The 26915-nt window shown below is 34.7% G+C and overlaps 2 protein-coding genes across 6 annotated transcripts; both read left to right on the forward strand.

Moving 5' to 3' along the window:
- The first annotated feature begins 3377 nt into the window (after positions 1-3377).
- LOC106905002 (uncharacterized) lies at positions 3378-14191 on the forward strand. 5 transcript variants are annotated; one of them, XM_088013671.1, is made up of 8 exons: positions 3378-3556; positions 6810-6887; positions 7615-7719; positions 8162-8542; positions 8636-8799; positions 8899-9011; positions 12884-12984; positions 14074-14191. In XM_088013671.1, coding segments are annotated over exons 1-8 (1038 nt in total). In that variant the 5' UTR covers positions 3378-3462; the 3' UTR covers positions 14076-14191. The 5 variants fall into 5 exon arrangements, with proteins under 5 accessions (XP_087869797.1, XP_087869798.1, XP_087869796.1 ...); XM_088013672.1 differs by lacking the exons at positions 12884-12984; positions 14074-14191 and adding an exon at positions 9087-9692 and having other exon boundaries at positions 8162-8277; positions 8341-8542; XM_088013670.1 differs by having other exon boundaries at positions 12884-14191.
- An 86-nt stretch (positions 14192-14277) lies between these two features.
- LOC106905005 (uncharacterized) lies at positions 14278-26750 on the forward strand. The gene is made up of 10 exons (XM_088013666.1): positions 14278-15436; positions 15658-15805; positions 15880-17128; positions 19521-19595; positions 20323-20397; positions 23954-24076; positions 24343-24702; positions 24796-24959; positions 25072-25190; positions 25265-26750. Exons 3-10 carry the CDS (start codon positions 16993-16995, stop codon positions 25392-25394), a joined length of 1182 nt encoding a protein of 393 aa, XP_087869792.1. The 5' UTR covers positions 14278-15436; positions 15658-15805; positions 15880-16992; the 3' UTR covers positions 25395-26750.
- Positions 26751-26915: the final 165 nt, after the last annotated feature.

Here is a 26915-nt window from a genome sequence, read left to right on the forward strand (position 1 = left end):
AATGCACACTACGTGTTGGGAACCTGTGTTTGTTGACTGACTTATTTGTCAGGCTTACGAGACAAAAGCTGAAAAAAGATCGATTTTCTTCGCTTTCAAAATAACACAAAACAGCGAAAAAAGACCTCCACACCAGACCTCGTTTATTTATGTATGTATTTTTATTTTGATAGCTGCCGATTAAACTGAAAGTTACACATTGACATGATCATATGAGTAGTTTTTACCGAGAAATCGATCAGAAGCGCCGTGAAAATGGTCAGATTCACCGGATCCGCGTCTCTGGCTGCAATGCGCGCTCCCGTCACAGGGGGAACAGATTTTCACGGGGGAACAGAATTTCTCACAAGACCTCTTAATAATTCCTGTAATGCTGGCACCCAGTGGACAGATTGTACTACAGCAATTTTGCTATTTTTAATCAATCAATCAGATTCATTTATTTCTATAGCACATTTAATCTACAAGAAAGTTAAACGTTCTATATATATTTAAAAGCACAAATATACTAAGTAATACAACATACAGTGAGTCAAAAATGGAAACTTATAGTTTAGGATCTACGCATGCGCAGTTTGATCCAAAAATTATGCCCCGCCTCTTCCGTGACAATTCTCACGCATTCAAAAAAAAAGTCTCGCTCTCACACATTCAAAAAGAGTCTCACTCTCACACATACATAAAACGAGTCTTAGTACTGTGTGTGTGTTCAACTTTAGTCTTGTGTATGTGAGAGATAAACGTCTGTGTATGTGAGCGAGCTGGTAGTAGTGTATGTGAGCGAGCTGATAGTAGTGTATGTGAGCGAGCTGGTAGTAGTGTATGTGAGCGAGCTGGTAGTAGTGTATGTGAGCGAGCTGATAGTAGTGTATGTGAGCGAGCTGGTAGTAGTGTATGTGAGCGAGCTGATAGTAGTGTATGTGAGCGAGCTGATAGTAGTGTATGTGAGCGAGCTGGTAGTAGTGTATGTGAGCGAGCTGATAGTAGTGTATGTGAGCCAGAAAGTTAACGTTTGTGAATGTGCAAGCTGTTAGTACAGTGTATGTGAGCGAGCTGATAGTAGTGTATGTGAGCGAGAAAGTTATCGTTTGTGTGTGTGTGACATTTTAGTAGTGTGTGTATACGCAATTTGAGTATTTTTTGAATGTGCGTGGCTATTTTTTTGAGTATGCGTGAGTTTTTGGTAGTGTCTGAGAGACAAAACTTAATTTTTTTGAGTGTGCGTGGCTATTTTTTTTGAGTATGTGAGAGTTTTTGGTAGTGTGTGAGAGACAAAACGTAAATTTTGTCCTAAACGGCCCCTCAAAGATAATAGACACCAACATCGGTAGCCTACAAGGTACTTGTTAAGCTTAAGGTTGTGTATTGATATTAGCTAGTCATCTTTTAGCTAACATTACCTGCATCCAACAGCTTTACTCAAGTCAGTCGGTTAGTTTGGAGGGAAAAACTGTGAAAAGTTCTTTGCGTTTTGCTGGTTTGCTGCCGTGATTCTAACACAAACCTACGTAGCTCCGCCCAGCAGCAGCAGGTCTCCTTCACAGGTGTAAACCCAGCGGTCGTAGCACTCATGTTGCGTTTAAAGGCGGCTTGAAAAAACAGGTTACAACATGTGGTAACACTTTATTTGAAGGGGGTTGAATAAGACTGTCATGACACGTTCATAAGCATGACATAACACCTGTCATGAACATGAATAAGCCTTCATGAATATTTATGACTGTTGTCATGAAGCGTCATTCGGTAAATTATGACATTTTTAATACAAAGTTGACATTATTCAAAATGTCTTTATGACAACTTGACATTAACCAATAAATCATTACTGTTTAAACTTTACCTTTAATAACATAAAGTTACCTAATTTTTAAAGTTCAATCAGTAATACTTTTATAACAAATTTATATCAGTAATTTATATCAGTAATGATTAAGAAAATAAAAGCTTGACTCATTTTGTTGAAGGTTTGACAAAATGGGAACCAGTGTGGAGATTACTGTTTCTTAAGCATGGCGGTGGGTAAAATGTAAGGCATATTAAAGTGCCATTTTATAGCACAATCAAGTAATATTGCCTTCAGTTGCTATGAAAATGCTATTTATATCTAAACTACTTACAGGAAATTTGACTTTGCACCATAGCCATATCAGACACCTTGAAATTGACTTCTGTCTCTTTAAGAACCTCCTACCCTTTCTGACATTCCCCTTCAGCACATCATCACAACAATGTTTGTTCTTGCATGTCTAGCCCTTCCACCAGGTGTTTGTTTATTGCTGCTGCCACTAGTCTGGGGGAGAAATGGGAAAGTGATGCTCGATGGGTCTGGAGCTCGGCTTGGAGACTGAAGCTCCTGGGTGGAGCTTCGGGTAGATAGGTGGTGTGTTGCTGGAACAGGCAGAATACCAGGGTAATAGGGGTGCAAACAGATTCATGCATATGTTTTTCATCTAAAAGCAGAAGGGTTTTTGTGTGACAGGCTTGCCTCATGAAATAACCACTTCTTCTACATAATGCTCTTTTGCTTAAGTTCAGTGGTTTTTCAGGTGCTTTTTCAGCAGTATGGTTTTAAATTCCTTATTTTCATCTTATGGGTTATTTTCTGAAACTTACTCTGTTCTGTTCTCACCACAAGCTTCTCATTCCACCTTTGTTTGTGTCAGGGTCACTTGTCTTTTAAATGGAAGAGATTGCTTCTTTGGTCTTAATCATTAATTCAAGTTCACATTCACAACTCCCCAAATAACCTGGATTGTCAAGGCAAACTAACAAGCGTTAAAGGCGATGAACTTTCTGAATGCATCCTTAGACACATGCTGAAACAGAAACTTTAATAAACATCAATATTTGTCCACCCACTGGAAATTCATCAACTGATGCATCTGGATATCTATTCAGTGATGTTCCTGGAATTGTTTGGTGTTTCAACATCATAAACCCTCATGTTACGATATCTGATTGAAGACAGGTGACAGGAATGTGGTTGGAGAAGTGATATTTGAGGTCCAGCAACAGCTTCAAGTCTCCAGCACATGCCAATATGGCTACCGATGGCCTTTTAACTGGGTCTGTCTGCTCCTCAGCTTTGAGTCGAGGGTTTTCTTGTAAGAACAGTTTTAAAAATGATCTGTCTTCTAAACTGAAAAACCACTGAACTTAGTTAACCCTTCTGCTTTTAGCTGAAAAACATATGCAAGAATCAAAGACTCTAAAATACCTTGAATATTATTATCTAATTTCTGTGAAATTCACAATACAAACAGTGATAAACAGAAAATGAATGGTTGCTTTTGCATGCTTGTGCACTCAACTAATTCAACTTCCTTTTTTTTCTGTCTTTGTCACTTGATGTCATTACTATTCTTACTAAGGCTGTAGACTACTTTTGTAGTCTACAGCATCTCTTCCAGTAAACAGAAAGCAGCTATGTTTAGTAGATGTACTCACATCTGCTAAACATTTATGGGCAAACCATTTCTAAGACACGAAATGGCAGATGAAGACATTCAGTATGCTTCAGTCGTCTTCAAGAATAAGAAACAACCACAATCAAAAAGTAAGTTATAAATATTTTACTCACACATTACAGAAGAAAACAGAATAACTTATTATTATTGTCTTATTTTGTCAGTTTTTTTATTAGGTAATTCTTAGTTGTAGTATGGACAGATGTTCCAGATACCTTCTTTTAAGATCTAAAGTATTAGTTGGAAAGAATAAGTCAGACAATGTTTACATCTCCAAACGACACCAGGGAATATTTGAAAGTAAATATACGTAACCGATTAGGACTAGACTTTTATTTTCCTGTTTTCATCTCTCATAGTGAGTAAAAGTCTGAGTTTGTTGTCACCGGTTTACTCTCATAAACAGATTTTTTGTATTATTTTTTTTGTATACATTTTTATACGATTTTTAAGGGTCCTGTTTAGTACATTAGTACATATTTTATGTGCCCATCTTGTTTATTTAATCAAGTTATTTAGAAATTATGCAAGAAAAGAAATTCTCTTAATCTCTGCATGTTAAACTATATAAAATAATATTTATACTAAAAAACAGAACTTAAGACCTCAGCCTGTTGCCAGATGTTTTAAAGTGTAGTCACAGCAGAGACCTGATGATATAGTAAAATGCTGTATATGTTTTTCCTCATTATTTTTGATTATTTCTTAATGCTATTACATCTATAATTCAAATACATTGAATTTAATTTGTGATACTGTGCATAAAATAAATAAAAACAGAATACAAAGTTTTGCAGATTATTTTCAACCAAACTGAATTTACTGCTAAGACAATATATTTAATGTTTAAAAGGATAATGTTCACTCATTTGAAATTTGGTGCCTGCAAAATGTTCCAGAAACACTGAGACAGAGGAAACAGGTCTCTGGGGAAGTTGAGGAATACTCAACAAAGCTCTTGTTTGGGACATTTCATATGTGAACAGGCTAAATGGAAACATCAACCCTGAAAGGCTCAGTCATTAGCAAGCAAGAATGGACAAGGTCTCCCTCCTTGTGAACCACTGCGTGAGCAAATAATCCAACATTTTAAGGATGTTTGTCAATGTATAACTGCAGTGAATTTAGAGATTTTATCTCAACCTAAAATTTCATCAAAACATTCAGAGAATCACAAGAAATCTCTGAAAGAAAGCTGCAAGGCCAAAAACCAACAATGAATGCTCATGACCTTTGATCCCTCAGGCAGCACTGTGCTAAAAACTGGCATTATTCTCTAACCAATATCAGCACATCAGCTCAGGAAGACTTCAGAAAATCAATGTCATTGAAAATGTGTGGTGGAAAACGAAGCAGCAAATACAACAGATATGTCAGTTCCCAAACGTTTAGTAAAAGGGAACTGACATATCTGTGGTAGCAGACGTTTCATACATCATTGTAAGCTGTATGCAGAAGCTGAATGGCCTCCTTTAAGCGTATGGAGAAACAATCACTTGATGATCCTGATCTATAAATCTCTACTTGGTTTGGCTCCAGCATATTTAAACTCTCTTTTACATAGATCTGTTAATTCCCATTCTTTACGTTCCAACAACATTTTTCTTTTGCATGTTCCACACTGCCGAACTGAAAAAGGAAAGCAAGCTTTCAGTGCGATGGCTCCTTCAGTCTGAAATCAAGATGTCAGATTTGATTTCACTGGATTTATTTCGAGCGATTCTTAAAAACAGGCAACGAGAATCTTTTAAACAGTGTCACTGTTTTTAAATTGTTTTATTCTGTTTTAGAATTGTGTATATGTATTAATCAATTTTGTTTTGTAACCAGGTTGCTCTGTACTGCAGACTTCTGCCCAGGTCCCCCTTGAAAATGAGATCTAGATCTCAATGGGGTTTACCTGGTTAAATAAAGGAATAAATAAAAAAAAAAAAAAAAAAAATATGACAGTGGTAAATTTGCTCCTGTACCAACATTTGCAGGCATCAAAGTCCAAATGTGTGAATATTTGCAAAAATAAAGGTTTTCCATTTAAAATTACATACGTTGTCTTATTAGTGAATTCAATAGGTTGACAAGGATTGCTTTGTATAAAATAAAAAAACTCTTGTCATTTAAATCTTTATAAAATTGAACTCTTGCTTGTGTAACTAAATCTTATAGCTCAGTTTTTAAGTTCTTTTATGTGTTTCAAAGTAGAAAGAACCGCTTGTTTTTTGTATTATTCTACCATGATTCTGCTCAGCCACTAGAGGGTGCTGCTTTAGTTGATGATAAAAGTAAAGAGGGCCGTTTTATCAGCTGTATAGATTAATTAAAAGTAGATTTATGTCCACAAAAGTCTGCTTATATATTATATCCTTATATTTATTCACTTAATTCACTGTTAATCTTCAGGAGCCGTTAAAGTCAAAGATCTGCTTGTGGTCTGCTGAAAGCCTGACACTTAAATTGTTTCACACTGTGTGAGATGGTGTGACTTTTACATGCTAAAAACTTAATGAGGAAAGAAAATGAAGTAAATGAAATGGTAGTTCTCACAGGACTTCTTCCTCTTTCCAGACCACAGTGTCAAACATGTTTTAAGCAATACTCCAGGTGCAGTTGCTTAACTTGCCCTTCAGTGACTCCACTCACTGAATTATAATTGTCTAATACAAATATGTTTCCAAAACAAGACATCATTTTGGTCTATTGCTTTTTTTCCAGATCAAGTAATAAAATAAATTACTTTTCTAGTTTAAAAACAGTAAAAGTTTTAAATTGTCAGAGCATAAAAGATACTTGAGACTAAAGGGAAATACTTACTTCTCCTAAATGATGGTCGTTTTTTTGCTCAATGCTTATGGTAATTTTTGCAAACAAACCAAGCAAACTTTAGCAGTAAGGCTGTGGAGATGGCAGAGGACGAGGTTCAGTATGCTTCGGTTACTTTCAAAAGGAAGACACAGCCAAGAGGTGAGCTTTGTGTTGATATGTTTTATTAACATGATGCTCTCTGTGGTTGTCTGATCTCTGTCGAGTGTAATGTGGATTTAATTAAATGGGGTTGCTGTAGAGATAGATACCCAGCCCACCATTAGGCGGTAGTCTGTGGTAGTTCTTACAGGACAGATCTATATATTTTTCCACATCTCTACTTGGTACCAAAAGGTGTGGAGGACATTTAGTATAGTCAGTATTTTTTAAAATAAAAATTAATAGGATTATTATCACCTTCAGTTTCTTCAAATACGATAAATTGCAATGTAAGGAAAGCAGATTTTAAAACAATGTCATTTTAACATTTTATTAAATTTATCTTGTAATACTTGAAGACATTTGAACTTTCCTTTATTCCAGCTAACAAACAGGAAGAGGTTGTATATGATGAAGTGAAGATACCAAGTCAAACAGCTCAGCCAACATCTGATACAAAAGGTAAGTTGTAATGGAAAATACAAAATGTGAATAAATAAATAAATTGTTTACCAAACAGCAACTGAGCCAATTTCCTAAATTGAAACTATGAACATCTCCTCATTTTCTCTAATATGTTTTTACAACAAAAAAGTCAAGCAAAGACAGAACTGAGATTAACATGACTTTCTGTTTCATTTAGAATAAGCACACTGCTCAAATATGTAAGTTTTCTGATGTAAATATAAACAATCAAAGATAATTTGTAGAACTGGTGTCTGTATAGTGGAAATGAGGAAGGACCGGCTCCAACAGACAGGTGCTTTCAGCAGATAACAGTCTTAGGGACTTTAAGAAACAAAAAACAAAGATGTGCATTTTGAAAAACTCTCAGAAAGCCTAATTAAGTCACCTTAAAAACAACTGGATAATGCTGGAAGCTCAGTATGATGAATTTAGGATGACTTATTCCTTTTGTAGATTATTTTATGTTTGTTGAAATACAGTCACAAATAAGCCAGAAAATATTGTTTTGTTGAATCTTTAGGATAATTAGTAGATACCAAGAATAATAATTTTATATTTCTCAGTTGAAAATAAAACTTTTCTCTGCCAACATTCTTTGTTAAATGATGGCAATATTTTTCGTAACATTTTAAAATAAAAGTGTCAATATAAAATAAACAAAAGAAACAAAGTTTGCTGTGTCCTCATAAAACGTTGTATATTTTCTGAATAATTTCCGCAGGACTTTTGTCAGATGAAGAGAAAAGAAGATTTTGCCGGTATAAGAAGTTGGCTTGTTGCTTTGGGATTCTGTGTGTGATTTTGGTCTTGGCCATGTTTGGAGTCTGTAAGTATTTACTTTAAACATGACATAAGCGAACATGAATGAGATTCCTCTGTTAAAACATGTGGGAATGCAGCCTACATATTCTGGAGACGTGTTCCCTTGGGTTTACTTGTAAAATAACCAATAGAGAGAACTAGAGATACATTTTAAATTAACCTGCTTTTAAAATATGTAATAATTCCAAATCTTTAATTAAGGAAATCCTGTGCTGGGTATGTTTTACAAACTAAAAGTCAGATGTTTGAAACTTTAGCTGTTTCCTTCCAGAAACAATAAGAATATTCTTAAAATGCTTCATTTTACATGTCAAATGGACAGTAGAGATCCTCACACATTTCTATTGCTTTTGTTGAGCAATTTTTGTTAAAGTTTTCAAAATCCTACATATGTTTTTCTATCTATATCATCCTTATGTAATATGTAACATCTTGATATCTTGCAGTTGTATTTCTTCACAAGAGCAAACTGAAGCAGCTGGAAATCATCCAAACAGCCTTACTGAAGAAAAATGTCACCCTGACACAACAAAACCAAAACCTGACAACAGAACTTGATCAGGTTAAAAAGACAAACCAGGAGCTGCAGACAGAGAAGAAAAACCTCACAACAGAACTTGATCAGGTTAAAAAGACAAACCAGGAGCTGCAGACAGAGAAGAAAAACCTCACAACAGAACTTGATCACGTTAAAAAGATAAACCAGGAGCTGCAGACAGAGAAGAAAAGCCTCACCGAGCAAATTGAAAGCATGAAGAAACCCTGGAATGAGCAGAACGTCAGTCAAGATCAGTGGATCATTGATCAATACTGTCCCAAAGACAAAAGTATGTTCAGATCTCTTTGTGGTAAAAGATTAGCTCTGATAATATTTATATTGGCCAGTCCAAATGTTTATTCATTGATCTCTGTTGTTTCAGACAGACAGTGTGCTTCTTGTCAGAAAGGTTGGACTCACTCTCAGTCCAGCTGCTATGCAGTTAATGATGCTGAACTTAAGGATCAGAAAACCTGGGAAGAAGCACGAGAAGACTGCAGAGGAAAGATTTCAGATCTGACTGTTGTTGGTAGTGAAGAAGAAAAGGTAAAGACAGAGCTGGAAACTGTTTATATATTTTCAACACAAACTGTTGGCCTTGTAAGTGAAGTAAATTTGTAATCATTTTATTTATTTTGTTCACAGACATTTCTTAAAGACAAAAGTTGGGTTAATAACGACATTAAAGGATACTGGATTGGTCTCAGAGCTGAAGGAGGGAGATGGAAATGGATCGATGGAAGTGATCTGACCAATCGGTGAGAGACACATTATCTTTTAACCTAAGTATAAAATAAATCTATCAGCTTGATCTAACTGATGTTTCTCTTTAGAGCCTGGATACCTCAGCAGCAACCAACTGATGGTCGATGTGTAACTTCTCTCCAGAACCGAGAATGGACATCAGTGAGCTGTACTGACAAGAACGCGTGGATCTGTGAGAAGAAGGCTTTATCTGTTTAAAATGAAATATTCAGACTTCTAAAGGTTATTTGGAAAACCTAAATGTAAATTTTGCTTATATTTTTTTTACAAGAGATAAATTATAGTTTGTTATTAACCATAGCAATAAAAATTATATAATAATAATTTGTGCATTAACTGAAATAATTAAAGCTGTAAATTTGCTATGCTGGTGTATCCCACCTGGTGTCGTCCTCAGAGTAAATAATCATTACTCTGAGGTCGACACTATAATTTGTATTAAAAGTGTCATAATTTACCGAATAACACTTTATGACAACAGTCATAAATATTCATGAAGGCTTATTCATGTTCATGACAGGTGTTATGTCAGTGTGATGTCAGTCTTATTCACCCCCCCTTCAAATAAAGTCTTACCAATAATTCTTTATTTTATATGCTAAATATGTATTATGTTATTGATGTATGTCCTTGTTTTAATATTGCTATTGTGAATAAAACTAATGACAGTGGCATCTGACTCTGCTTCATTGTTCTCACTAAAGCTCCACCAGGTCTGATATTGTTCCTGAGAATTTGTTGGGGTTCTGTTACTGTGGAAAATGAAAAGGTAGTTTTGCTTTTTATCCAAGACTCACTTATATAATTTGTATTTAATGTGTTTATTCAGCAAAACCAGTTTCTCACTCACTTTCTGCCTAACTCACCTTACAGTAAAATGCAGTGTAATGCTAGCTGAAGTACAGGTTTCTTTATATCTCAGAATTTCAGGAACTACGTCTGAAGATAGAATGTTGTTCCCAAGAGCAAGAACTGAAGGAACTACAGTGAGATAAATTGCATTATTTGGAGAACCTGTTGGTTTTAGATGACTAAGCACTTCCTGCAAAAATGACAAGGTTCAAAGTTGTGGAAAGCATCAGAACATGGCAAGAGACTGAGGAGTCATGAGAGGAATCTTTGATCTGAGCCCTGATAGGATTGACTTTCACAACAAAAAAGTGCAAAACGTTTTATTCCATGGAGCAAGTAATCAATATTTTTAAATAAAGCAGAAGGATTGTGACTGAGCTGAAAAGGTGGGATTTGTTTTGGTACAGGCCAATAAAACAGGGATATGGTGAAAAAAACAACAACAAAAAAAAAACAAAAACGTGTCACTAAGTTAAAAACTGGATAACCATGAGCTAAAACCAGATCAGGAGTGTGTCCATCCTCAGTAGTAGGGTCAGTTACAGACTGCATAATATTAAAATGTCCCAGTAATATTTAGAGAAAATGTAGTCACGTGTTAAGCAGGAAAACACACACATATGCTAAACTAACCAACAATAAGAAATCATTCATACTTTGTCATTTCTGAAGTCATTTGTGAAGTTTTCATTGTACTTTGGGGGAGACAGACCACTGCACACGTGATGTTTGGGTTTAGTGTGTTGATCGACTCACAGAATCAGTTTGGGATACGAATTAAAAGGATTTACTCAGATGAAAACAGTGGATGGGAAATATGCTGCAGAGGTTCTGTTTGTTTCTCTCAAGCTAAAAGCGGTTACATTTGAAGGAGGAAAAGTAAACTGTTTTATGGGCTGAAAAGATTAATCATGATGAATCAATCATATGAAATTAATGTAGCCCAATTTAATAATTTATTAATCATTATCTAGAGTAAACACTATAAAAATATCATTTGCTGAAAGAACACATAAAGAACTAATTAAGCTCTACATAAAACATACATTTTGCATTTAAGAGTTAAAAAACAAACCCTTGTTTATAAACATTTTCTATCCAGAACTCCTCAAGAGGCAGTTTTATCTTTACCTGGTTCAAATTGTGTTGGAAAAAATCTCCTAATATTTGCTTTTTTCATGAAATTATCACTTGGTTAATCCAATAAATAATCATCAGATTAACTCTTCATTGTTTTGATGTTAAGTCTAGCAGAAAGTACTGAGCCTTTCAGATCTTGATGTTTCTTAATGTTGGATGTTTCTGCAGATGCATCCTTTACTATAAATGATCAATTGTTCCCTAAAGAAATCATATTTTATTGTATTTTAGGCATTTCATTTTCTTATTTATAAACATGTTTTTGTAGTATTTGTAAACTTATGGTTTTGACTTTAGTATCTAATAAGACAGATAAAGCTATGCCTGTCAGTAAGATCACATCACATAATAATAATAATAATAATTAATAATAATAATCTGTGTTTTATAGCATCACATCACCTAATAAACAAACCTGTTTGCTAATGTTAGCTAATGTTTGATGGCCTGATTGATAAATAGCATATTAAATTAAAGCATTTTTGGTTAATTGTGTGAAGCCAACACTTCCAGTTTAAGTTTTTATTTAGTTGTGTTTTACTCAGTTTTCATTCCGGGTACAGTTCACTGAACAACTCAGATGATTAAGACAGGAAGCAGAACAAGCTAAATACAGTCTCTCACTTTGAGGTTATTTTGAAAACGGCTGTTGCATAAAATCTGGTTTAACCCACAGTAGGAAGGGTGTGACTTTCATGTGTCAAACACTGCAAAAAAAAAAGAAAAAAAAAATATATCTATCTATCTATCTATCTATCTATATATATATATATATATATATATATATATATATATATAGCCTTTATATATATATATATATATATATATATATATATATATATATATATATATACATATAAAGGCTCTTTATGGTGTGTGGTGAAAGTTTTTTTTCTTCTTCTTTTCCCAGATGACTTAATGAAGCAAATGTCATTTCTGGTTTCAAAAAAGCAGAAGTTCAAAATTGCCAGAGCATTAAACAGACTTATGAGTAAAGGGAATATCTACTTCTCCTAAAGACAGTAAAGACATTAGAAATGGAAGATAGCGAGGTCCAGTATGCTACTGTGGTTTTCAAAAACAAGAGACCCCCAAGACGTAAGTTTTGTGTTTATATTTTTAAAAGTCCTCTGTCTAATATGATGCTGTTTGTATGGTAGCTCTAGTCTGAGAAATTCTCAATGAATAGTCAACTTTTTGTTAAGTTGCTAAACATTTTATATCTGAGACCTTTGAGGGTAAAATAGCAGAATATACTGTCTCGAACATCCAACGGCATACATTAAGAAACATTTGTTGTAATTAAATATGTTAAGAACAATTTTGCAAACCAAGGAATCTTCCAAGAAGCTGATCTTGCTTTGTTCGTTTTAAACAGAGTTTAGTTAAACATTTGCAGTTACAGTTGGTTCATCCACAAGTAAAGCTTATATTTTATGAAATAGTTTTTGTTGTTTTGCATATAGTAATTCATGCTGTGTGAGATAAATGGTTGGAGTTAATGGTCCAACATAAGGACCAACACTGGTTTATAACATCATCCAGTGTTGGTCCTTACATAAGAACATAAATGCCAGCTGCTTACCTTATGATGAGAGTCAATATATGGAGTTAAAGATGCATCATGCAACTTTTATAGAAAGAAAAATCTGTTTTTGTACATATTTGGTAAAACTGTCACCATGTCATGACAGTGCAGAATGAGAGATAATCTGTGCAAAGGTCAAGTTCCTTCACCTCATCCATGAGCTACTATTAATAGTAGCTCATGGATGAGGTGAAGGAAGGACCTTCACCTCATCCATGAGCTACTATTAATAGTAGCTCATGGATGAGGTGAAGGAACTTGACTTTTCCTTGAACTTTTCCTTAGAGCCTGGATACAGCAGCCTGCAACTGATGGTCAATGTGTAACTTCACTCCAGAACCGAGAATGGACATCAGTGAGGTGTACTGAGAAGAACGCATGGATCTGTGAGAAGAAGGCTTTATCTGTTTAAAATGAAATATTCAACTTCAAGAGGTTATTTAGAAAAATTAAAACAAAAATATCTATTCTATAGTTCTATTGTTACATTTTTTCCACAAGTTCTAAGCAGTTATAGTTTATTATTGAATAAATTCAACATAGCAATGTTATTTCAATTACTGTACTTGTTATAATTTAAGCTGTAAAATTGCTGAGTGCATTCCACCTTTATTGAACCCAACGTAATTTTACTATGAGGAAGTAAACAATCTAGAAAAAGTACATTTCTTTCGGTGACATACAATAATTATTCATTTCACACATTTGAAATGGTTTTCTACAGTTTGTTTCAGGGCCAAAATAAATAAACATAGAGACTGAGGACTGGTGTTTCTGTTCTCTTTAGCTTTTCTTTTTTTAAAGTTGACGATTTTCATCCAGCAGGGGGTGCCACATCACTCCCAAAAATGACTGCTTCAACGAAATAGAAATGTTTTTCAATGTTGAGGTGATGTGTCATATTACAAGTTTCAATGCACGTGCTTCTTTTAACTTTGTTGTTGTGAATAAAAATAATGTATGTAATGCTAGTGACAGTTGACTCTGCTTCATGTTTTCTTGTAACCTGCTCACTAAAGCTCCACCGGGCCTGACATTGTTCCTGCACTACACAGAGGATCATCATTAGTACTTTCACTTTAAAGTAAACAGATTAGAAACATCAGCACATTCTCTTCAGTCAATAGCTTTCTTTCTGTTGTAGGACTAGTTATTGTCTGTTTATATAAATATACTGTATGTTTAATGTGACGACTCCTCCACTTTACATGAGGGGATTCGTCCCTTTAGATTATTTGTTCTTTATTTTCAAGGCATATCGAAAGTAGTGACATTCAGGATCGGCTTGGGCCCCCTGTTTCCTGGCTATATAAGAGCCTTGCTCCTATTTGTCAGTGGGGTCTGGTGGAGTTGAGTTGGAGCTTGCTTGGGGCTGAGAAGACTTCTCCATCAGGCTCTGCTTTTCAGACTGGGTTTTACCTGACTTGTCTGCCCACCTTGACTTTGCTTGACTTTATTTTTCTTTTCTTTTACAGGATTCCCATTCAGACCATCTGCTTTTGGCCGATGCCAACGGCCACAGGGGCTGCCTACTTATTTGTCTTAGTTTTGTTTTATGCTTGGTGCTCAATAAAGAGCATAATTATTGTTGAAGTTTGTGTCTCCCTGTTTTTTGTAACGACTCAACGAGCCGAGTCGTAACATTAGTTTCTACTGTAACTCCAAACTTTGTGGTTCTAATTAGGACTATTTAAAGTGAATCTAGCTCTGCTTTCATTGTTTCTTACTGGTTTCTCCCATTATCAATCAATCAATCAATCAAATTTTATCTGTATAGCACATTTCAGCAGCAAGGCATTTCAAAGTGCTTTACATAATTAAAATAAAAACAGCATGTGACATTGAATAAACAATGACAAAGAGAGAGATTTAAGAAAAAGAAACAGTGAGAATGAGAAATAATAGAAATTAAAGTAAAGATAAAGAGATTTAAAAAATAAATAAACAAAAAATGAAAACATTATCCACATGAGGACTTGCCCTTATGGGGTCTCCTCGAAAATAAGAGGCTCTACAAGCCTTTCCTTCTGTAGGACTTTAGTCAAACTGCCATTTGACAAGGACTCAAACCTTTAAAACTTCTTTACATAAAAATAAATAAACAAATAAAAAGTAAAGATAAAAACATTAAAAACATCAAAAACATCGAAGACATCAAAACCCACACTCTAATCAACTCTAAGCAACTCTGAACAGGTGGGTTTTAAGTTGAGATTTAAAGGCACCCAATTTCCCTTACCACTTGCTGCCTATGTTGCACATCTTGTTTACCCTGTTACTACCCCTGTAAATGTTCTTTTTGTTTATTATCAACCCTTAGATTATGTTCATTTCTGAGGCACAGCAATGTTGTTTAAACATTTACTAAATGAACTGAGAAGAGTCTTGTCTGCATGAAACAAATGAGAACCTGAATGTTTCTTTATCTCCAGGTAAGATTTAGTATCAGAAAGGTTTTCTATCCAGTTAACATTGTTATTTTATAATGTTTAAACTTAAGCATACAATTTATTTTCAACATGACAGCGAGAGAGAAGAATGCATAATCATGTTTTTGTTTGTGATGAACTTCTAAGGACATTTTTGTTGGATTACAACATATATTTGTAGACATTTAATTTGACAAAATGACAACTACTATTTACTTACTTAAAAAAGAGAAAAAAACAGAAAATATTACAGCAATTAAAACCAGAATAATGGGCAATAAAATGACTGTTAGTTTCTTCTCTTGAAGACACACTTCAGTTTGTGAAAACATTAGGTTTTGGTCCTTATGTCTTTCAGAGGAAATTGAAGAAGCAGTGGATGCAGAAGAGAACTTGAGAGCTGATCCAGGTAAAATATGAAGATTATTTAACTAAATTACAACATTTTGAGAGTTTGACTTCTTTAACTGCTGACTTTGTCAAAAGTAGCATTTTAATTTTGGAAAAAAAGACTAGATTAGAGTTGATGTTTTATAAATATTTGAAAATATAAAAACATTATCAGAATTCGAAAGTGATTACTTGTGATAAAGTTATTTACATTTCTTTATTTCTTTATCATGTCACAAGGTTTCTTCAACAAAAGCCTCAGCTCAGATTTCAACATCCGGGTTCTAAACCTGACACAAGAAAAAGAAAACCTGAAGACAGAACTTAGTCAGGATGAAAAGAAAAAGCAGAAATGGAAATGGATTGATGGAAGTGATCTGACCAATCAGTGAGAGACATTATTTATTAAACTTTGTGTAAAACAAATGAATCAGCCTTGATCTAACTGATGTTTTTTCTTAGACCATGGATGATGCCTGAAACTGATGGTCAATGTGCAACTACTGTCCAGGAACAAGAATGGAGATCAGTGAGCTGTAATGAAAGGATGGATCTGTGAAAAGAAGGATTTGCCTATATAATTTTGAAAGATTTTGATTTTGATTTATTGTCCCGTCCTATTTTAACCCTGTTTGAAAAAAGGCTGAGTTTATACAAAGTGTGCTAAAAGTGAAAAGTTGTGAAATCCCTCTGGTTCTATTGTAGGTTAAAGAACTGTTTTGAAAAGCTTATGGAAAAATTTGTGAATTGCAAAAACATATGTCCAACAAATCCAAATGGTGAGATGCAGCTTCCTGGTCGACACACCTAATTATGTTAAAAGCAGAAATCATCAACTTCCTGTTTTTTTAAGAAGAGTTTTAAGTTTCCTCAGGGTCCATTAAGAACCCATATCATGAGTTGGATATTATCTAGTATCTCACTCTTTTAAGTTCAACTTGTCTGTTCTTTTGTGTGGTGTCAACAGAAAATGACACCACACAAGTTCCTGCTGAGGAGCAGAAACTTCTCAGTTTCAGAGGAGCAAGAAACTGCTGAGAAGTTTCTGAGGAGCAGATCAATAAGGTTTTCTCATTGATCTGCTCAATAAGAAGATGTTAAGATTTTGAACCCATCATAAAAGCAGACATAGTACATTTAAAGGTAGAAAGACAGCACTCTGTTCTCATTAACAGTTCTGCTTCAGCCTTTGTCTGAGAAAAACACAAAGTCTGCTAAACACAAATGTTTCTTTATTTGCTGGATTGATGTACTATCAGAGGTTTTTTTGGTCCAGTTAAAGTATATTGTGAATATATTTTTATCTTACTTGAGACTTGTTCATTTGTAGTGTTTAAACTAGATATACATAAAGTTCAACATGAGAGTGAATTAATAGAATTAGTGAATGCTAAACCAAGTTTGTTTTGTGATGAATGTATGAGAACATTTCTGTTGTATTAATGAAATGAAAGAACTATTCTCTTTAATATAGGAAGTTCTCTTTATGGTATGAATGTTTTCTAGATGAGTGATTAATGCAAATGACTTAAAAAAGGAGAAGTTCAAAATTGTGGGAGCTCTGAGTAACAGGAAATGTTTACTTGTGCTAAATACTGCTCTTTTGCACATTATTTGCTAACAAAAAACTTTAACAGAAAGACTGAAGAGATGGCAGACAACGAAGTCCAGTATGCTTCTGTTGTTTTCAAAAACAAGAGATCGGCAAGAGGTGCGTTTTGTGTTTATGTTTTTTAATAATCCCCTGACTAACATGTTGCCGTTTATGGTTATGATATCTGTTGTGAGTGTAGTTGATTAATGTTGCCGACTGAGAAATTATCAAGTAAATATTTGGCTAAGATGTTCCTCTGGGAACTTTGTAGATAAAACTATTTAATAAATTGTAATTGTTTCTAACACTTAATTAAGAATCTATTTAATGTTTTAACAAAATGTGTTAAAAATAAGTTTAACTGAAAAGGAAATATTAGACGTTGATTATGGTTGAAAAAGTGTAATTAAACGTTAGCTTTTAGTGTTGGTTTATCCATTAGGAAAACACTTTTTAATAAAATAGGTAACTTTTTTTACATAAAGTAATATATGCTGCAAAAGAATGAAAAAATATCCTCATCTAACAAAAAAGTTGCAGTTATTGTAACTGGAACTTCATGTTAAAATAACTGCAACATGAAGAACAGAAAATAAATAAGAGAAAAATGTGAATCAAAACTGGACATGGAAATATTAACTCCACACTGCAGCACAAGATCGTTAGTGTTTAGACATAACGAGACCCAGAGACTCGTTCCTCATAAAGTGGGAAAGATAAATAAACTTGACATTCATGTGTTAATCCTCAAAAGTAAGGAAATATTAAAAGCATAACTCTCTTCCTAAGCTTATCTATATTTACAACTTTTGTGAAATAGTGTAAAGTAAGAGAAACTGTGGCAAACAAAACTGAGTGACGACTGAATCAAAGTGAGGCATCTTGGGTGTCGACACAGAAACCATTAGCAACTGTCTGCATGTCAACATTGCTTGGAAGGCATGTTTTCTGTTGTATCATGTCAAATGTAAATGGATGAACATTGTTAAACACTGTCAGGGCTTTAACTAGAACTGCTTTAGTTGCCTTTTTCATCTCTGAAGAAACAAGCTGACAACAGAAAGCTCAGCAAAATTAAGTATTTGGAATATCAAGATATTTTAAATGAAAATGGTTCTTTATCACATCTGTCACCTAAAAAAATTATAAAAATCAAGCGATTTAACCAACACAGGATGGTTCACCAGGCCTGACACCAGCTTTCCTCCATGATGATCTCAATTTTTAGGCCGAAATCCAACAGAAAACCTGAGAGGTGAGCTAAAGAGAGGAGAGCAAAGGAGAGCAGCCAAGACCCCCCTGGGTGTCAAACATATCCAAAGAGGTGACCAAAACCTCAAACATGGTTTTGGTCATTCACCAAACAGAAACAGGGCTGATGTTCATTTAAAAGAAATACATCAGCCATGTAAGGTATTTTTCGGACTATAAGCCGCTACTTTTTTCCTACACAGTCAACCATGAAGCTTATAGCCTGGTGTGGCATTTCTGTGTATTTTCTTCAACCGCCAGGGGGCTCTTTAGGAGGAAGTGAATAATCGGAAGTCAAAATTGGAAATCAAAGAAAGTGCTAATTTTCATTTAGAACAAGCACATGCTAGCAGCAGGCATGATGGATAAATTTATTCAAACTCATGTGATGCAGTTTTTAAGTTGAGGAGTATCAATCTGGCAGTACAGGAGGGAAAGAGCCGCTGCACGTAAGTTCGGCGTGAACGAAACCATGGTTCGGCTTTGGAGATGGAGGGCTGTGTCCTAATAAATCCTCTGCTGGGTCCCTATGGAAAACCAAGAATGGCTTATAGCCTGGTGCAGCTTACATATGTACGTTTCCAGTTTATTTATTAATTTATTTTTAAATGTGTAGCTGCGGCTTATAGTATGGTGCACTCTATAGTCTGGAAAATATGGTATTCAAATGGGTTATAGAACAGATTTTTTTTTTTTTGCTTTTCAAACACAGTGGCCTGTCCAGTAAACTCATTGCACAGGAGAAAATGTGGTAACTGTGAAATTTGCTTAATTTTATCAATTCCTGGCAACACAGAAAGCTCAAGATCTGACTCAGACTCTCCCAAAACTGCAGTGCATTTCCACCCATTTCTACAGCTGTAGGTAGCTGTTGCAGCACTCTGTGGGGTTTGTGATGTGATGGGTGTGAATGCTTCACTTACTGAGCGGAACAAACCATACAGATACATGAAACCTGGATGTAACTGTATCAGTGTAGCTGTAAACTGGACACGTCTGATCTGAGGCTGTGCAAAGAGGAAAGGTCTAAGACTTCTCACTCTGTGTGCTGCACGTGATAAAATGCAGGATTAGATGGTTTTTCTCTTTATTTACTGAGACAATTTTCATTTTTTATGAAAGATCAGCTCCCTGTCAGTTTGCTGATATTTTAACTTGCCTCCCAGGCTAGAGATATGCTTTCAGGTTCAAACAAAATATTATGCAATTCATTTAAGTTAGAAAATTAATTATGTTACAAACATTTGAACCTTTTCAGCTAAAAAAGAAGAAGAGGTTGTGTATGATGATGTGAAGCCAAGACAAGCAGCTCAGGAAACGACTGTCACAAAGGGTAAGTAAATGATAAAATAAGTAAATGCAACAATAAAGTCTTGTGTGCATCAACTCAACTACAACACACTCAGTTATCGCTAACATTCCTTAAATGTTGCAAATTTCAGTTCAGATGAACTCTCATCAGAAAGGAAGTGATTATTGTTGCCCTGGAAACTGGCATACTTGACTAACCCTTTTTTTATTATTTCCCAAACAACAGCAAACCAACATGACATTACGCAACATTTAGAAGCTCATCTGAGCTAACCTATAACATTAACTCAGAGTGAACACATGAACAGATGAAATATGGAAGAAGTTCAACTGCCAGATCTGAAATCCAATTTACAAGGGTTATTAACCAAGTTGTTAGGCCTGGTCTAAACACTGCTTAATCTATTAAATGCATTGCATCTGACTGCCAAAACCACAGTGTGTATCCACCCATTTCTAGAGCTGTGAGTAGGTGTTGCAATGCTCTGGGGTTTGTGAGGTGATGGGTGTGAATACTTTATTATCAGCCAAAACATTATTTATTTATTTTATTTTAAACATAACAATCAGCTCTATGTCAGTTTGCTGGTATTTTAACTTTCCTCAGTCTGAAGTTATACTGGTGGAAGAAAAGACAGTGACAGATGCTTTCGTTTCCAAGCAAATATGATCATTAAACAATAAATTTAAATGCTTTCAAGAATGAATTGTGAAACAAATACAGACATTTGATATGTAATTTTTTTTAGCTAAAGAAGATGAAGAGGTTGTGTATGATGATGTGAAGCCAAGACAAGCAGCTCAGGAAATGACTGTCACAAAGGGTAAGTAAATGATAAAATAAGTAAATGCAACAATAAAATCTTGTGTGCATCAACTCAACTACAACACACTCAGTTATCGCTAACATTCCTTAAATGTTGCAAATTTCAGTTCAGATGAACTCTCATCAGAAAGGAAGTGATTATTGTTGCCCTGGAAACTGGCATACTTGACTAACCCTTTTTTTATTATTTCCCAAACAACAGCAAACCAACATGACATTACGCAACATTTAGAAGCTCATCTGAGCTAACCTATAACATCAACTCAGAGTGAACACATGAACAGATGAAATATGGAAGAAGTTCAACTGCCAGATCTGAAATCCAATTTACAAGGGTTATTTACCAAGCTGTTAGGCCTGGTCTAAACACTGCTTAATCTATTAAATGCATTGCATCTGACTGCCAAAACCACAGTGTGTATCCACCCATTTCTAGAGCTGTGAGTAGGTGTTGCAATGCTCTGGGGTTTGTGAGGTGATGGGTGTGAATACTTTATTATCAGCCAAAACATTATCTATTTATTTTATTTTAAACAACAATCAGCTCTATGTCAGTTTGCTGGTATTTTAACTTTCCTCAGTCTGTTGGTGGAAGAAAAGACACTGACAGATGCTTTCGTTTCCAAGCAAATGTGATCATTAAACAATAAATGTAAATGCTTTCAAGAATGTATTGTGAAACAAATACAGACATTTGATATGTAATTTTTTTTAGCTAAAAAAGAGGAAGAATTATTGTACAATAAAATGAAGAAACCAAACAAATCGTGTCTACAAACATCTGACACATATGGAAGCCCATTTCCGCCATGAAAAAAAAGACCAACAAGAAATTTCAAAGTCATAATTTCGACTTTCAGTGACTTTGAAAGTCGAAATTATGACTTTAAATCTCATAATTATGACTTTTAAAGTTGATATGACTTTAAATCTCATAATTATGATTTTGAAATTATGACTTCCTATTTATCTTTTTTTTTTTTCATGGCGGAAATGGGCTTCCATAGTTTCTGCATTCAGATATCTAGGATCGTTCTGTAAACAGTGTTGCCACATTTAGTACGTCAGTCTGCAGTTATCAGGAGTACTCTAAGCATAGGATTCTTTTGGTCACAAGTTTTAACAGACTTGTTATAATCCTCAGTAAAAAGTCTTCATACAAGTTGGGATTTTGCTGAGTGATTGCTCTCCACTTATGTAGCTCACTGCATGATACTTACTGATTGCTGCAACATAACGCGACTCAAGGAATCTAAAACATCTTGGAACATGACTTTCGGTGTTTGACTGCTGTACCCGTTTATGGAATGAGATGTTTCAGGTCCCTTCTCTGATACTGAACTATTTAAAGATCATGTATTCAGTTCTTTTTCTTCTATATTGTATGTATTGAAACATAATTAAACTAGGGCTGAAACGATTCCTCGAATGATTCGAGTACCTCGATTACTAAAATTCCTCGAGGAAAATTTACCTGCCTCGAAGCTTCGTTAATTTATGTTTTATTAGTTAGCGCACCGTGTTCCGGCCGGGACTTCATTTGCGTTGCGCGGAGCTCTCACTTCCGCCTCTGAGTTGTTGACAAAAGCTAAGTCTCAGCGGCATAAAGTCCAATCTTCAAGATTGGCCCGTGGGGATTTTATTGATTGATGATAATGCCCGACTTTTTATCGTTTTTGGGGAACCAATAAGCATCCTTAAAATGACTGGGGGAATGCCTGGAGTACGGCAGCATTTCTCCTCCGGGGCTGCTGGTTGAAAGCGAACGGCGGGAAGAGCGCTGAGGTGAGCGGATAGCCTGAACAGGGCGGGCGGCTGAGTAGCTGATGCTTACCGTGTAAATGTAGCTTTACCGACGAACCGCACAATAAATTTCATATCCCGGTCTGAAGAAACGGGTGGCGGAGCGCATCGTACATGGCTGGTAGATGAGTTTCTGAGTGTGACCAGTGAAGGTGTCGTAAATATCCCGTATTGCTTCCCCCCGTGTTCGTCCCCCGGTCTAACGGTTCGTCAGTCCGCTGGTCTATTTCCTCCCCTCCATCCCATCTTACGTTCGTTCATTCGCCCTCTCCTCCCACTCCAGGCGGCATTTCCCGTATTTTCAAACCCAAAGCGTGACAGGTTAGGTGGCAAGGTGAGTTTAATTAATCTATTAAACTCACTGAAGATGAATACATAAACTAAAAGCTGGATTGTAGACATTTTTATAAGCATATTTGTGAGCCTGCCTCTTTGTTATTAAATTCAATATAATTTCAGATTTTTCTATAACTTTTCTTCTGGTTAACTTAGAAAGTGAGCTATTATTGTTACAGGTTAGTTTTCTAAACTACAAAAAAGCAACTGTTAGGGATGCTCAAATATGAAAAATTGGACTGATATTGATATCTGATAGTAACACCGGTATTATGCCAGATTTACCAATATTTCATTTTATAATTTTTTTTATCCGATTACTCGATTAATCGTAAGAATAATCGATAGCTTACTCGATTACTAAAATATTCGTTTACAACAGCCCTAAATTAAACTCATCAAATGGTTTCATTCCAAGAAAATTCACATAATTACGACACAGATTAATTTCAACCATGTTGAACCATGTTTGAACTAAAACATTTCAGATACATTTAGTCATTTGAACTACAATCAAATGACTAAATGTATCTGAAATGTTTTAGAAAAATGAATAAACCAGATGATGTGCTGTTTCCTACCCACTCTTTCACCTATGTGTTCATTTGGATTACAAGAATTTGATTGATCAAATGTATGAATCAGTAACAAATTATTAAAACCATGTCTGGACAACGAGTGCATGCAAGCAAACATTACTGCAAAAAAGTTTTAAACCAGAGTCAGGATTAAACAGCATGTATTAATAGTAGGTTAAATGTTTCAAATGAAGAACTGCAAAAATAACATGTTAATAAGATGTAAAATGCACCAGTATGGACTTGTCTTTATATATTTGCATAAGACAAGTATTGGAAAAAAAAAACTACTTTTAAACCTTGCCCAATGCCTTAATTTTTAGCTTTCAAGCTATCATTCTTGTATATCCTTTATTTTAATAAACAGATCTCCAATTTGTATGTTTTTTTTAATTATTTTTTTTACTTATTTCACAGTCTAGCAATTGTTTACACCATGTCTTCAGTTTTAGAGGATTGTGCTTTTGTCTTCAGAAGTATAAAGCTGTCCTCAGCTGCATATATATTATTTTTAGGATATTCTATTACTGTGTGAATGTCATCCTATTTGAATAAGCTGTTTAAATTTAGTTTGGCAACTTTGCCTGTAATACTCCCAACCAGTCTTAAGCCACCGTCCCTCTCAGCTGCAAACTATGTTTGCTTCATAGGCTTAAGACTCACTATCTAAAAAGAAAACTGTATTTCTCCACCGTCTTTCTTTACTAAATGATGACAATCATGTTTTTAACATTTTACAATGAAAAGGTATCAATAGAAAACAATACACATCAAAACAGGTTTATCTTGCTTTAGTTTCACCCAAATAAAAATGTCTGTTGTATATTTTCTGTTTAGTCTCTGCAGGACCTTTATCAGACAAAGAAGCAAAAAGATGTCGCTGGTATCAGAAGTTGGTTTGTTGTTTTGGGAGTCTATGTGTGATTTTGGTGATGGCCATCATTGGAGTCAGTGTCTACTGTAAGTATGTAAAGAACATTGTTAAGACTAAGACAGGAAGATATTAGAACATTGTGTTGTTTACTTCCATGGAGATTATGGAAAAATATGTAAAATGTAAATTAAAGTCATATGGAAATGGAAATTAGAATGTATCAAAAACTAACTAAAACTGAAAGAAGTTTCTGTTGATTTTGTTATACGGTTTTGTTCTCTACATATTTTTATATCCCGTCTATGTATTTATTCAATATTATCACTATTTGTAACATGTTGACATTTTGCAGTTGTATCTCTTGACAAGAGTGATAAACCTGAGCTGAAACAACTAAAAGACAACCAAACTTTCCTGCTAGATGAAATTTACAACATGACAAACCTCAAAAACAAACTCTACTCTGATTTCAATGTCCTGACTCACAACTTCACAAGCTGCAAAAACAAAAGTTTAGAATTTGACATCCAGGTTCAAAACCTGACACAACAACAAAACAACCTGATGGCAGAAAATAGTCAGTTTAAAGAGAAAAACCACGACTTGCAGACAGAAATGAAAACCCTCACAGAAGAAATAAAAACTTGTAAGGAGCAGAAACTCAGTCAAGCTCTGCAGATCATTGATGAATACTGTCCCAAAGAAAATAAAGGTATGTTCAGATTTACTTATGATAAAAAATTAGCCTTAATTATAATTATACTGGCTAGTTCAAATATTTATTAGCTGATCTCTGTTGTTTCAGTGAGAAATTGTAGTTCTTGTCAGAAAGGCTGGATTCACTCTCAGTCCAACTGCTATGCAGTTAATAATGCTGAACCTAAGAATCAGAAAACCTGGGAAGAAGCACGAGAAGACTGCAGAGGAAAGAGTTCAAATCTGACTGTTGTTGGTAGTGAAGAAGAAAAGGTAAAGACAGAGGAGGAAACTGTTTATATGAATTACACACATATTTTCAACTCAAACTGCTGGTTATGGAAATGAAGGACATGCATAATCTTTTTTATCTCATTCTCCACAGGTGTTTGTTGATAGAACTAGCTGGAAGGATGAGGAGGGTAACATGAAAGGATTCTGGATTGGTCTCAGAGCTGAAGGAGGGAAATGGAAATGGATGGATGGAAGTGATCTGACCAATCAGTGAGACACATTGTTTCTTAAGCTTCAAGTAAAATAAATCTATCATCCCTGATCTAACTGATGTTTTTCCTTAGAGTCTGGATAAAGCAGCAGCCTGCCACTGATGGTCAATGTGTAACTTCTCTCCAGAACCGAGAATGGACATCAGTGAGGTGTACTGACAAGAACGGCTGGATCTGTGAGAAGAAGGCTTTATCTGTTTAAACATAAAATGTTAAGATTATTTGGAAAACCTGGAAAAAAAATACATCAAAATTTAATTCACATTTTCTTTCTGAAAGCTATAGATGTATTATTAATTATAATATGAATAAAAGCAAATGTAATATAATGTTGGCTTGTAGTTATTTTTATAGTGTGAGATCTTAAGTTACAGAGTTGATGGAGCCACCTTTTTGAACTTATGTTAGTATTTTAGGTCCCTGCTTCATATTTTCTTGTAACCTGCTCACTAAAGCTCCACCAGGCCTGATATTGTTCCTGGGCTGTAAAGAGAATAATTATTATGTTCACTTTCATGTAAACAGATGATACATGAAACACTGTCTATGATCAATATGGCTTTCTCTTATACAATAAATTATTGTGTTTATATTAGCTCATTTTCAGTTTTTCCTGAAACTTCAGATTTTGAACCTCTAATCAAGAGTAAACGACATGATCACTTCCCTAATTAATTCCTCCACACTCAAATCTATGATGTTATTTTTACATCAGAGGTTGAACTTAGACCTTAAGTTATATTTTTCATATTTTGCTCTTGATAAAGAAAATGCTTCCGAGTTATTATTATTATTATTCTTTAGAATTTGGATAAAAAAATGCTACTTAAATAGTTTTTTTATTATTATTATTTTTCTTCCCAGGGCTAGCCTACTGTCAATGTCACAATGGTTTGTTCTTATTACACATTTTAATGTAAAAACTAAGTGAAATTTCAAAAACAGCTACCAATCATCTTAAATTTGAAGATTGTGTTTTTTAAATGTGATTTTCTTCTTTTAGGGTGGAATTCACACATTTTCAGAACTTCTAATTTTCTGTCAAAATGTCAGTTTTCATTTTTGTCAGAAAATGGATCTGTGATCTGTTACCTGGATGATATAAAGCACACAAAGACAAGAAGCATTAAATGCTAAATGATCAGAGACATTTGATAAGATAACCTGTCCCTGAGTGCTCAGAAACTCAGACTGAAGTAATTATTTTTCAAGACAAAACTGACTCATCAAACATCATAATTCCAGGCCTGGTTGAATATTCTATACAGTTTAATTGCAGCTCTATGTAAGTCACACCTCATATTACCAGATGTTAGAAGCAGAAATTATCAACCCCAGGGATTTTAAAGAAGACTTGTATGTCTATTCAGGGTCTATTTAGAACCAATATCAAGAGCTGGATTGTAAATAACCCCAAATTAAGCTCATTTGTTGTATTTATTTAGTTTTATTTTGTATAATATGTGGTTCACTTCCGGTTTTTGATTTTATGCTTTTATTTTGATGAGAGCTTCCGCTGTATGTATGTCATAGAACAGCAGCTTAACAACAGAAAGAACGGAAGACAAGTTGCAACAAAGTTTTTGATAGTATCCTGTTATCAGCGGCCCCTTGATAGAGGCACAAGGTGTTTGTTTTGTAAATAAAAAAATTTCTATTATTGATTAATTGAAATTGTGAATTTGTTTTATTGTAGAATAGTGGTTAAGACGTTACCCTCAAC

Source organism: Poecilia mexicana, unplaced genomic scaffold (assembly GCF_051168715.1).
Source record: "Poecilia mexicana isolate PSO_F unplaced genomic scaffold, ASM5116871v1 scaffold_16, whole genome shotgun sequence".
NCBI lineage: Eukaryota > Metazoa > Chordata > Actinopteri > Cyprinodontiformes > Poeciliidae > Poecilia > Poecilia mexicana.

Excerpts from the sequence above, each read along its gene's own strand:
- LOC106905002 (XM_088013669.1), top strand. The coding sequence starts at position 3,463 with ATGGGCAAACCATTTCTAAGACACGAAATGGCAGATGAAGACATTCAG. Across the intron at positions 6,888-7,614 it reads GCCAACATCTGATACAAAAG|GACTTTTGTCAGATGAAGAG; the intron begins GTAAGTTGTAAT and ends TAATTTCCGCAG. Across the intron at positions 9,012-9,086 it reads GGAAGTGATCTGACCAATCG|AGCCTGGATACCTCAGCAGC; the intron begins GTGAGAGACACA and ends GTTTCTCTTTAG.
- LOC106905005 (XM_088013666.1), top strand. The coding sequence starts at position 16,993 with ATGTTTACTTGTGCTAAATACTGCTCTTTTGCACATTATTTGCTAACA. Across the intron at positions 20,398-23,953 it reads GGAAATGACTGTCACAAAGG|TCTCTGCAGGACCTTTATCA; the intron begins GTAAGTAAATGA and ends TTTTCTGTTTAG. Across the intron at positions 25,191-25,264 it reads GGAAGTGATCTGACCAATCA|AGTCTGGATAAAGCAGCAGC; the intron begins GTGAGACACATT and ends GTTTTTCCTTAG.